Genomic DNA, 14,187 nt, shown 5'->3' on the forward strand with positions numbered 1-14,187 from the left:
ACTATGCTTGAGTTTACGAGTGTCAAAAATGGAGCATTATGAAAACGCTTAAGATGCTGCTTTCATTTTAAAACGCTGCTGCTCTGTGTGTGGATGGGGAAAATAGAGACATCTGAAAACGGAGATGGGGCTGCACGTTCGGGGCGTTTTTTTCTCAATATTAAGTAGCCTGTGCACAGTTCAGTCTTGCATCCTTTCCTTGTAAGTTCAGACTTTGCAAGTTTGATGTGGAAAACAAACTCCTGAGAACGCGTTGGGTAAATCTTAAAAGGTAACAGTGTACTTTATAACTTCATTCACATCAGTCTGGCTACGCTGTCTCAACAATAAAATGAAAACATGACATGAGGAACTGCTGAATTTTATTTTGATATTAGCAACTTAGACACCAAAAATGTTCAACTGCCTCCTTTCATTTTCATTGAAAAATATGAAACATACCCACTCTTTTGCTGAATATCAGTTTTAATAATCAATAATTGCCTTTATAAAAGTGTAACGTTCAATAAGTTTATACAATATAGGAAATAAATGCTAGCAATGTGGTGGTTACATAAATTAATATATTAACTTGTCTTTATGCTCAGCCAAAGCACATTAGCTAAGAACAATTAATAGATTTAACAGACCAAAGTCTGGGAATATGTGGTAGATCCTTGATGAACAGTCCGTCATGCACAGCTCTTATCTCTGCAGTGCATGCCTGCGCGTGTGTGTGTGTGTGTGTGTGTGTGTGTGTGTGTGTGTGTGTGGTCACGTGATGTGCATTTTCAGTGGTATAGTGTGGACGGAGAGTTGTTCAGAAACTCTGGGAGAAATGCCGGTATGGATGCGCATAATTTTTCATTCTACAATGCCGTTTTAAAACTAAAACATATTAGTGTAATTGGGGCCTTACTGAACAGATTGGAAGAAAGCCATCAAGCAAAAAAAAAAAGGAAATACTCGGTGCATTGATATGTTGTATCTTAAAACTTTACTAATCTCCCTTTTAACCTCCTGCCAATACACTTGTATTTTGGGACATTCTCAAAATATGTGAACGTAGTCCCTCACTTTTCCACAATCTCTTCAGCATTGTGATAATTGTAAAGAACTATCGATTTTGGCAGCCACTAATGGAACTCTGAAGAACCCCATCTTCATCTTCTAGTCAAACTTCTTCCATATTTGACTGCTTATACCCTTTTGACAATTTGTGCATATTTGTTCCCACATTTTATCCTCTATTATAGTGTTAAACTCTAATTTCCAATTTCTTTTGATATAATAAGAGTCATCAGATTTATCCTGCATTCATTTTCTATATAAATGTGCTACCGGATTTTTAGCAGTCAGACCATGTTCAACAATATTCTCTCTCCTCTTGAACTCAAAAGAAGATATTTTGAAGAAAGTTTAAAGTCTGTAACCACTCTCTTCCATAGTAGGAAAAACAAATACTATAGAAGTTAATGGTTACAAGTTTATATATCTTTTTGTGTCCAAGAGAAGAAAGAAACTTATGAAGGTTTGAAACAAGTAAGAAGTGAGTAAACAATGACAGAAATGTCATTTTTGGGTGAATTATCGAAAAAAAAAAGACTTGATTGATAATTGACAATTATTAAATAGCCATGAGTTGGAAGCAAAAGCTTGCACAGACTCCTGCAGAGATTAATTGTTGCACATTAGCATATGCAGATTTAGATTAGAGGTTGTCTTGTCTGCCTCTTTGCTCCTGACAGTGTTGAATGGCTGAAGTCTGCCTTCCATGCAGGAAAGCGCTATTAAAATGCTGAAAATCAAGAGCTTCCCATCCCACACATTCTTTTTTTCTGTCTCTAACCAAAAAATGTCCCCCCCCACACACACACACGCACACCATTTCTAATTTAAGAAGTCATTCATGGGAGGGAAATGAGCAAGATATTTTAATGTGGAGCTCTAGAAGAGAGACTGGGGGATGGAGGAATGGTCAAATACAGATAAGGGTCTTATTAAGATTATTTCCCCCTCCCATTACTCTTATTGTTGTTAATCAAAACCTCGAGATGAATTCAATTAAAAATGGCAGGAATTTAATTACGGGCTCACGACTGTCTCTGCGCTGAAGAACACAGCTGTGTCTTTGTGCGTGTTGTGCTCACATCTGCATCTAGTCACTAGTTCAGATCCTTTTTAAGCCATTGGCTCTTGTTTGGATGTTTTAGAGACTTACAGTCATTCTGTTGTTAAATTAAGTGACTTGATGTTCTTTGTGTTTTGACCACGCTTGATTTAACGACAAACTATTTTCAGACCATTTTAACAAACTGTTTTTTGTTAAAGTTTTGGTGGTTTGTTGTTTTTGCTATGTTAATGTTCTTCTTTGAAATTGTGCAAGTAATTGTCACAATAAATGGTGGGATTCATTGCAAAGATTAATGTTGAAAACACAAAAGTTTTAAAACTGGAGTTGACAGAAATATTTTACAATTTTTAATTAACTTCCCTCACAAAATGAGTCTTCAAATTCTTGACATTTAATTCTTTATACAGTACAGCATGGTTTGGTATTGGGTCCTCTTGATTAGGCTTGCATTTCCACTGCCAATATTACCCTTTTTGTAAGTGGTGCACAGCAAAATGTTGTGGTTCATTCTCATTTAAAGAAATTTAAAAGCAAAAGTAGAAGTAAAACCGGACCCAAGCTCATTCTGAAAACGTAGTCCCGCGGACATTTCTGGAGACAACGGAATACGTCCCGGGGGGTACCTACGGCCGCGTTTTTTTTTTTTTTTCAAGTGAACGCTGCAGGGCACTGTGACGCTGTTCCCTTTCGCGCTTGCCTTACCTCTTTCTGGAGGGCTTCCCCGCTGCAACCCGTTTGTCCACTCAGCTCACCGTGTACGTTGGCAGGCTCGAGATGCAGAGAGGGGTCGACCACAGCGACCGGTTTCGAGTCCGGGGAAGAGCAGCTCCAGCAATCAGGTAAGACAAAAACAGAATCCCAAAAATCAAGTAAACGAGTTTCGTGACAGTGTGAGAACGCGGCGAAATCCGAAAACGCGGTGGAATAAAAAAAAATCAGGGCTTTTGTTATTTGGACGGCTTTTGTGAAGTGTTGCTCGGGTTTAGGAAAGCGAGCGGGTGGGCGGGGGGGTGATCGGTAAAATTAGTTGGGTTCAGGGAAGGAGGAGGGTGGGTCGGCCGATTGGCCGGTCGCCCAGTCAATCATCCGGTCAGTCGGACAGCGGCCTCCGGCGTGCTCACGCGAGAACAGCGTGTGCGCGAACCGCGCTCGCAAGAGGTGTCTGAGGTGCGAAAAAGCGCGCAATAGCGGCCTCTCGCGGATTCACGAAAACAAAAACTGCAGCCGTACATACCCGCCGGGACATATTCCGCAGTCTCCAGAAACGTCTGCGGGACTACGTTTCCACAATGAGCCTGGGTTGCACATATCACATGAGAAGCGCTTGTCACACTTTTAGCCAAAAGGATGCTTTATATAAAACCCCAAATCAGAAAAAGTTAAGACAGTTTGGAAAACGGAAATAACAAAAGAAAGAAGAGATTTCTAAATTCACGTTGAGTAGTATTTCATTGCAGACGATACAACAGTACATTATTTAATGTGTTGCTCGTGATTTTTAAAAAACATTTTTTTTTAATTTAACACATTCCAGTTTTGGTTCTAGCTACACTTTTCAAAAAACTGTTGTAACAGTAAAGCATTTACCACTTTGTAATGTTGTCATTCTTTTTCACAACATTTAAAAGGCGTTTAGGGTGTGAAGACACCAAATGATGTAGTATATCAGGTGTAATTTTGTCCCATTTTTCCTGCAAACAAGTCATAAGATGGAGTCTTCATTGTCACATTTTGTGCTTAAAAATGTGCCACACATTCTCTATTGGAGACAGGTCGGAACTGTAGGCAGGCTAGTCAAGTACCTGTATCCTCTTCCTCTACAGACAGGACTTTGTTATGTGTGCAGAATGTGGGTTTGCATTGTCTTGCTGAAATATGCAAGGGCGTCCCAGGAAAAGAAGGCAGCATATTGTGCTCCAAAATCTCGATGTACTTTTCAGCATTAATGGCGTCATCACAGAAGTGCAAGCTACCTTTGCCAAGACCACTGACACAACCCCATACCATGACAGACCCTGGCTTTTCGACTTAACAGTCTGGATGATCCTTTTTCTTCTTTGTTCCAGAGCACATGTCGTCTGTAGAGTGGAGGAACTATGACGTCAATTTGTATGCAAAAACCCGGAAGCGAGTTAGCATTTTAGCAGTTCCGGTTCCCTCGTCCCAAAGTCAATGGGTTTTTTCAATGGGGTTTCAGTAAAATCGCTTAAATAAGGTTCGTGGCTAACACAAACTCAAAATACTTTCACGTTTTGTTCTACGACATAAATCGGTTATGCTTCTTTAAAAAGACGGTTGCTATCAAGTTGCTAATTGGGACTACAGGCGTTGTCGGAGACATTATAAGTCATCGAGCTGATCTGGTCTGGAGCGCAGCTCGCTCGTGATGGGCATTTGGATTTGTCTGTTATTTAGGTATTTTCATGAATAGTATTTTATAGTTTGTAGTATTATTCTAATTGGGAATTCAGATTGTGTGCAGATAATTCCTTCACTTGTAAAGACTGTCAAGACAGATTAATTTGTTGATCATTTATTTTAATAAACAATATTATGAAGATACTGCTCACCAGTGCAGCCTGTCTCTTTCCTGCTCTCAGTAAAGCAAATGTATGAATAAATGTGTAAAAATCATGCATGTTAACTGTCATTTTAATGTGATCAAATGATTTTTCGTCGGGTTTTTCTTCTTCATCTAAACACATTTAACTCTGTCATAACAGCAATATTTACACTCCTCCGTAAAATGTAAAGCATGTGTCTATATGGGCTGCTTTTCAGTGTATTTCTTGACAAAAGAGGAATATTGAATGTTGCTCTGTGTCCATGATGATGGAACTTGTAGGCATTTGATAGACTTGTTCCTCACACCTCATTTCTGTCGTCTGTTAAGGTAAGCAGGCTGTGTGCATGCGAGTGATACACTTATTTAAATATGTTTTATGATAATACTATGTAGGCAGATTTATACAAACAGTTTTAAAACTTTTAGAACAACCGTAAAGCAACACAGATGTATTTCCCATGTAAAAACAATCCAAAAGGCACAAAGGTCTATGTGTTTTTGCAAATGTATTTATTTATAATATATTCCATGGATTATAATATAATAAACAGAGAGATTAACTCTCTGTCATGGACATTATTTCTAAAAAATAAGCTTGAAAAGTTGCCTGTAGCAGGGTGGTGCTGACGTCACAGGCGAGCGACCCGAGGGCAGTGTAGTCTGTTTGTAGCCTAATGTTAGCTTTTCAATTCTTGCGTTTGTATTTAAGATCCAAAAGTGCTCAAAGTTGTATTTTCGTGTGACTATTATCCGGCTGGACAAAACGTGTAAGTGTAATATACAGTGTTTGAACACAGAGCTTATTATTTGCAATCTTCGAAAATCCTATGGGAAAATCCCATAGGGATTTTCACGAGGGAACCAGTTTTATGCTAGCAGCCGATTAGCCTACAAAGTGACGTCATAGTTCCTCCACTCATTTCTCCCAAAAAATATCTGAAATACTGATTCATCTCCGAGCCCAGAGAAGTCTATGGCACTTCTAGACACTGTTAACACGGGGTTTCCTGTTGGCACAGTGCAGATTTAACTGGCATTTGTGGATGTAAATATGCATTGTGTTACTTGACAAAGGTTTGCCAAAGTAGTCCTGAACCCATGTGATGATATCTTTTGATCAGAGATCACGGTTGTTCAGCTTCTCATGTATTTGTTAAGAAAACATTGGCGACCCTCTGACGTCTTTGTTCCTAAAGGACTAGACCTTTCTTTGATGCTGCTTTTGAATCAAATTATAATTACAATCACCTATTGAAATCACCTGTTTCAAATCACTTGTTATCTAAAACAATACATATACAATCAGTACAATCCTCTCATCTGCTAAAAAAGTAATCTGGTCATTCCTGTTCATCCCAAGTTCATATAATAGCATATCATTTGCTCTTTTTTTTTTTTTTTTGCGCATCACTTTCCCGTTTGTCCATTTTTAAAAGGATGTGAGAAGCACATCAATAATCACATGCAAGTAAAATAATTAACTGCACATCTGCTGGATCCCCTGGCCTTTGATGTGAGTGCTTTCTACTTCCAGCAACATACGGTTTACAGGAGCCAGTTCACCAGACCAGAAACATATTGCATTTGTTAACACATTTACTATGTCGTACATCAACAAAACATCCCTACAGACTTTGTATTTACACAACATGTGTCTCATTATGCCAGTGCAATGAACAAAGTTCCTCTTATTGGAGGAAACAGACCGCAGTTTTAATCCCAATTGAGTTTGTCAGGTTCGAGTGATTGGCAGAGTAATACCAGTGGTTCAAATCCTTGAGGGAAAAGGCTTGTGCATATTACAACACATCTGAAGTACAAATTCTTCTTTTAGCCAACATGGAAAATGGGCATCTGTGACATTTGAAACATTCTATAAACATCCACAAATAAATACTAGTAAAATTGAGGACCTCATTCAGAGATTATGCTGCAAGCAGAGTAAGTCTGTTGTATAAAAGCTACTCCCTTTGAAAAAAAACCCTGTGAAAACTGTTAAAGGCATCATTCACCCCAAAATGAAAATTAGCTTTTATTTTTTTAACCCTCAAGCCGTAAGTCTAAGATATAGACTTTTTTTCCTTTTCTTTTGCAGAACATTAAAGATTTTTAGCTGGACAAAAAAGCATTGATACAATTGATAAAATGCTAGTCAGCAGCTACGGGCAACATATAGACAAATCAATTGCTGTTTCCCAATATACGTACTATCTGACCAAAATAATGCTTTGAAAATAGAATTGTGTGTTTCAGATGTGAATTGTGGAATAAATTTATAAATCGTGTTTCAAATCATAGAATGATGAAATGAGTATTTCAAAGTTACAATACATCACAGCCACAGCAATATCACCCTGCAGCCCAAGATTACTCATTGATTACTCACTGAAGCAGGGTGAGCCCGGTAATTACCTGAATGGGAGACCACATGGGAAAACTAGGTTGCTGTTGGAAGTGGTGTTACTGAGGCCAGCAGGGCGTGCTCAACCTGTGGTCTGTGTGAGTCATAATGCCGTAGTAAAGTGAAGGAGACGCTATACTGTCAGTGAGCGCCGTCTTTCAGATGAGACGTTTAACCGAGGTCCTGACACTCTGTGGTTAATAAAAATCCCATGGCATTTCTTGTAAAGAGTATAACCTAAGTGTCCTGGCCAAATTTCCTTCATCGGTCCTTACCCATCATGGCCTCTCAATCATCCCCTTCCGACAAATTGGCTCTATTAATGTCTAGTCACTCCACCTGTAGTTGGTGTGTGGTGAGCGCACTGGTGCTGTTGTCCTTATGCTGACGTCGCATCATCCAAGTGGATGCTGCACATGGTTGCCCGCTCATGATTGTTAAACGCTTTGGGTGTATGGCCATACATAATGAATGCGCTATATGAATACATTCCATAACATTCCATTGAATTACGCATTGGATGTGAATTCGATTACAACCTCCAACTTGGATAAAAAGAGATCAAACTACAAACATGACATGTATAGAGAGGCTTTGGTAAAGATGTTTGAATGATTGTTAATATCTATCACAATTGAGAATATTTCACATTTGACTCATTATATTTACAACAACAATGTGAACATTTGGTCGTTAACTTTTAAATGCATAATTATGCAAGCACTTGGGAATGGCAGATTAATCTTCTGATGCATCTCCAATATGGTAGGATATTAAATATGAAAGAAACATGGATGATAGGATGGAGCACGTAACTAAGCAACAGAACAGTCCGTTAATGAGGAATAAGTATGGCCTAAAGCCTGCATACTCTTTTGTTACACACTTAAAAGTATTTACTTTTTCTTCACAAAACTTACATAAGTGTAAAACATGGTATAAGTAGACAAATAGTTTTTTTTAAAGGTTTTTACCATGTGAATAAAATCAAATTAAAATTTTCCACATTTTTTGATTACCTTGGACTGATTTATGTAGTTGTTTCGATGAATCCCTTACCCAAAGAGCACGACCAAATATTTGAGCTACCCCCAGGTGCTTTTTTGTTTGTTTTGGAATATTATTCCTTCATTTTCCCTTAGTTTAGTCTCTATTTCATAGGTCGCCACAGCTGAATGATCCGCCAACTTTTCCAACATATGTTTTACTCAGCGGATTCCTTTTAGCTGCAACCCAGTATTGGGAAACCCGTTGGGAAACTTATTCACACACACTCATACACTTTGGACAATTCAGCTTTCCCAGTTCACCTACAGCGCATGTCTTTGGACTGTGGGGGAAACCAGAGTACTCAGAGGAAACCCACGCAAACCTGGTGAGAACATGCAAACTCCACAAAGAAATGGCAAATGGGCCAGCCGGGACTTAAACCAGCGACCTTCTTGCTGTGAGGCTACAGTGCTTACCACTAAGCCACCGTGCTGCCCCTAATTAAAAACATATTTTTATTAAATGACAGTTTATTTTTCTCATATAAATTGACAGTTCTGGATATGAAGTTCATGTTCTTATATAGTAAGATGACATTCTAAAATCACTCAGGTGTAATTCTGCATACAGTTCTACCTCTGATATGTTAGAAGTTTGCTGATTTTCGTGACAATTATTGTTCTTCAGCCAAACCCATTTTTATGACTCAGCAACTCCGTCTACATTTTCTTCAATGCAATAGGGCACTACATAAATGTGATCTTGTAACATCTTGTCCTGACTATTGACCTTATTCTAAAATGCGGAAGTGCGCCTGTTTTCGCGATTGTCTTGGAACTTCCGTTTCAGTCGCCTATGGGAGAAATGACAAGGAATAATAAACGGCAAAAAACGGTCAAACTACTTGCTCTACAAACAAATGTTTGCATGACTATACAGACCAAGTAGAATAATATGACAAGGAAATATCAGTTTACAACATCAAACAGCGAAACAAGCAGTTTTTTAATGTCTAAAAATGAATGGAAGTGAATGAGACCGGAAGTCTCGTGCCAAAAATATTCAAATGGCAGCGCCCGCTCGTCTGCAGAGAATAAGGTCAATACACAATGTGGCACTGTAACACCTGGTAAAAGTTCATAAATCAAAAGTTCAAAAAATGTTCATGTTAAAACAAACTTTTGTCCAAACCGTTTGTGATAGCGACACACAAAATTTCTATTTTAGTAACAGTTTCTTTTTCACTGCAAAACAACAGCATAACTACTATATTAATCCTCTCAGCTACTGATTATGTGTTAAATTAAAGTGTTAAATTCTACCAGTGTGAGTTTAAATACCATTTTATGTGACATTTATTGCCATATTACTGAAAGCAGCAGCAAATATAGTTCACCTCCGATCTTGAAAATAAAATAACTTACAAATGATTTGAAAATGAAAGTTCGACTCAACCAACAACAGTCACTCAGCATGTACTTTTAGTTATGATCATTCGTTCATTCATTCATTCATTTTCTTGTCGTCTTAGTCCCTTTATTAATTTGGGGTTGCCACAGCAGAATGAACCACCAACTTATCCAGCACCTTTTTACGCAGCAGATGCCCTTCCAGCCATCTCTGGGAAACATCCACACTCACATTCACACTCACACTCACACACTACGGACAATTTAGCCTACCCAGTTCATCTCTACCGCATGTCTTCGGAGCACCCGGAGGAAACCCAAGCGAATGCAGAGAGAACATGCAAACTCCACACATAAACGCCAACTGAGCCGAGGCTCGACCCAGCGACCTTCTTGCTGTGAGGCGACAGCACTACCTACTGTGCCACTGCTTTGCCCTTTTAGTAATGTTAATTATGTACTAATCAGATTATAACCCTTACCATTTCCTTGAGAATGCAGTGGCTGTTATGTAAAACAATGGCTAGTATTTAAATGTTTCTGTTGAGTCACAATGCGTCAGACAGCCAAATCTTGTGTAGTAAAGACAGTGTAAGTGTTGAAATAATCCAAATCACATTTATTTAGTGTTAATCTGCAGTCATCGATTCTTAACACATGTTTCACAATGCAGACACAACCTGGTGTGTCTTAAATTTAAGCTCTGTGATTCAGTGGTAACCATGAGTCCCTGTTGGTGTTGTAATGTTTCATCAGGCATCTGAACTTGGCAGTGCGTCCCAAACAGCTCCCGGCGCTGGTGCGCAGCGGTGTTCCAGAAGCCTTGAGAGGGGAGGTGTGGCAGCTACTGGCCGGATGTCATAACAATGACCATCTGGTGGAGGAGTACCGGACTCTCATCACTAAGGTAGGCTTACGGTTCCCATCCTCCATTTCAGTGCACATTTCATTACATAAGGTGAAGCAGAGGACCAACTCGAATGCATCCTCTTCATTATCAGTGCTTTCTTTGGTTGGCCCAGAAGTTTTGATCAGATATCTCGATGAATTATTTATGGAAATGTAGAGTTACATGTTTGTGCATAAGGTTTCCTTTGTACTGTAGGCATGAATGATGCCTAAACATGTGTTTTCAAGCACAGATCTGTTAGTTTGCTTGACATTGGGGTATTTATCATATAAATGAACACTCTGTAAATTATGTTAACTAAAAAAACAAGAAACATTTCTCAAAACTGTTACATTAGGGCTGGGTGATACAGAAAAAAAAAATCCAAATATCATGTTTCATATCATTCCGTATTAATAGTAATCAAATATTTTTAACAACACTCTATTTAGAAATATTAGTTTTTTAACCACTTTATTTGCCAGTTGTGAAGTTGAATGACTATAATACCCCCAATGTAAAAAAAAAAAATTAATAAAAATCTTTCAGATGGGTGCTAGTGGCTGGGATGCACAAAAAAAGAAACCAAAAAGCCACTCTGTCGGCATCCTTACATCCTTTTTATTTAAATTCTCCTCACTGCTGTTATTTGGCACTCATTTTTTCGTGTGTTGTTATTCTGACCTGAAGTGGCGATGAGGCAACACAAAACTCACACATGAAAGCGTCAGCACGGGGTTTCCTTCACCATCTTTAATGCACTTTACACTCTGCTCTCGCGCATTTAGCTAATTTAAACCAGTTTTTGAGAGTGAATTTTGATGTCTCTTACAGGCAACACCAATTACCCAGCTACCTGTGCATGGACTTGGGTTGTCAAAAGTATCAACTTTGGTTACAGTTGGTACTAAAATTAAAAAATGGCAATTTCCTACTAACATTTGAGCACTGTTGAGTGTGTTCTTAAACACCAATGATTGAGCATCGTGTTTGCTTGTTTAAGAGATACAGTATGACTGTGATATTTTGCCATAAAATTCAGTGTATATTTTTGCTTAATCGGACCAAATGTACATTCAGTTAATTTTTTTTCCGATTCTAAGTAATTGATTGAATGTCAAAACAGGTTTTTGTTCCAAAAAGTCTATAATTACAGTATGTCTCAACAGTAGGAAGAGAGAGTATTTATTATAGTATATATGTATATATGATCCGCTATCATGAGGTACTTTGTTTGGATGGAGACAGTTCAGAGATATAGAGACCTGCTCATTAGCCAAGTAATAGCAGAAGCACTTTATATGATTAGCAGTACCATCGGATTGCTAATGGCTGAGTAATGTTTATTAGAAAGAAGGACTGTGGCTGTTTTGGTTCTCAAACCTTGTGGTTTATCTAAACCAGAATGTGTAAATGTGATACAGTGTAACTTGGCATGCAAAAAATTTGCAATTTTTCTTATTTTACTAGTTTATTTTTTTAATTATGAATTTGTTTAATCATTAATATATATTTTTTTGGTTAAAGTGTGTTCTTTAACCAAAGAAAAAAAAACATCACTATTGTCATGCATTTGATATACAGTAAATTCCCCAATCTGCCTGCAAACTTGGTTGGTTCATGTGTAGTTGTGCTATTTGACCCTTTGCTGAAACCCCGGAGATGCTTGTCAGTGTACTGTATCTTGTCAGTCGTTTCACTGTGTCCCCAAGGAGCCTTACAGTCCTTGAATATATTTTCAGGAAAATGCTGAATGCTGAATTTTTAGCCTCTTTTCAAACAGCGTTCAAGAGCACAATTCTCAGAAATCAGTAAGCCTTCTGTTGCCTGTCTCATTTGGGCCTTAATGTGATTTGTCTCTAATGTAAAAGCTGGTTGTTCCTTGTTAAGGCCTTGCTCTTCCCTGCATTTCACAACGGTCATTGTGGCTTCCTTTACTCTGTGAACAGAAAAGACTTGAACTTCACCCACGGGGTGAAAGTCAACGAATGTTCACACTCAATGTGATTCGCAACAATGAAAGGTGACACTAAGTCATGTATTTTCAGTGAGATAAGAGGATTTGGAATGAAATAAGTGAGGTGAACAGAATAAAAACAAAACATTCTACATGGAATTGTTGATTGGTGAAATGTTACATAATGAATATTAAATTTACCATAAGAAGTTTATTCTAAAAATGCAAAGATCCTCCCCTCATTTTTAGACCTGTCATAGTAATTAGTATATCGACTTATCATGCAATTCTTAACTTAAATCAATACTTTTTTGGCAGTGAAATATATATATTTACAAATGCACAAATAAAGTTAAATCCATTTTTACAATGACATTTACATTCTACCTCACTGGTTTCAAAGTTTGTAATTATGCGTTTAACTAATATGACATTTAATAATCACACAACAAAAATTCCTTATCATGACTGGTCTATTCATTTTTTTCCTTGAGGAAGAAGTGTATGTAGTTAAAATATGCAATGTATTTTTTGATGAATTAAATACAATATGAATCATATATAGATGTTTAATATATAGTTGAAGACAAAATTTTATTAGCCCTCCTGTGAAATCTCTGTATTTAAAATTAGTTTTAATTGTATTATTATTTTTGTACTATATTATCACTAAATTATATTAGTTGAAGACTAAATTTTATTAGCCCTCCTGTGAAATTTGTGTTGTTAAAATGTGCAATTTTTCTTTTTTGCGATGATTTAAATACAGTATAAATCATGAATAAATGTTTAATGTATAGTTAAAGACTACATTATTTTAGCTCTTTTGTGAAATTTTTATGATTTTTGAAATATTTCACAAATTATTTAAAATTTTGCAAGGACATTTACCACACTATTTCCTATTAAATATATTTTTTTTTTCCGTAGATAATCTTATTTATTTTAGTTGGGCTGGAATAAAAAACTGCTATAATCAATGTTATATACCCTCTTACAGGGCACCTATTTTACCCCCTTTTCAAGATCTAAGATAAGTCTTTTGTGTCTCCAGAATGTGTCTGTAAAGTTTCAGCTCAAAACATCCATCAGATTATTTATTGTACCTTTCAGAAGTTTAGAATTTTCTGCTCTGAACACTATGTAGCTGTTTTTCGCTGCGGTGCCTTTAATGCTAGTTCTCCCCGCCCACCATTCTCATATGCCTGTCAGAGTGCCTCAATCTCTGCCAGCATCAGAAAAACAGCACAGTGACAGACATGAAGGTCGTTTGTGGGAAATACTACGGTAAGAAATTTCCCAATGATTATTTGTATTTGTTGTGGAGTTGAAGAGTCACACACAATGTTGTTACAAATTTCAGGCACGCACACACATTGGACACACACACAGTGTGTGCATTTAACTTTGCACTGTTTTTGCACAGCAAATGTGGCAGGATACACATTAATATCCACTGCTGTATGAATATCTGTTATGTTAATGTACAAAATGAACCTGATTTAATGTTCGCAAACCGGGTTTGAATCATCTTCTTCTATAATTTTACTGACATGTGGCTGTGGTGATCAAGTAAAGACGGTAAAATTGCTGTAATTCATTACAAGCATTCTCTGTTTTAAAAACACTTTAAACTTGTACAACTTATGTTTGATGATGATTGATGATCACAGTGAGCTGAACAGATCTTTTAATCCCGGTTGCTTTGTGCATGTCCTGTCTTTTAGATATGATTATATGTTACTATGGATGCATTTTATTATGCGGCTGTCAGTCAATTCGATGAACAGGGAAAGCTCCCAAAAGACTATTTTCATCATGCTACCCTTTAAGAAATATTTATAATTTTGATTGACTTTCCT

General features: G+C 37.4%; 1 protein-coding gene across 3 annotated transcripts in view; it reads left to right on the forward strand.

Annotated features, from left to right (window-relative positions):
- rabgap1 (RAB GTPase activating protein 1) overlaps window positions 1-14,187 on the forward strand; it is a 149,972-nt gene that overhangs the window by 63,616 nt on the left and 72,169 nt on the right. For all 3 annotated transcript variants that reach the window (XM_073914455.1, XM_073914456.1, XM_073914457.1), the window contains one exon: window positions 10,236-10,386. In XM_073914455.1, coding sequence (XP_073770556.1) covers window positions 10,236-10,386 — 151 coding nt within the window. The remainder of the gene's footprint in view (window positions 1-10,235; window positions 10,387-14,187) is intronic.

This window comes from Danio rerio, chromosome 10, assembly GCF_049306965.1.
Source record: "Danio rerio strain Tuebingen ecotype United States chromosome 10, GRCz12tu, whole genome shotgun sequence".
NCBI lineage: Eukaryota > Metazoa > Chordata > Actinopteri > Cypriniformes > Danionidae > Danio > Danio rerio.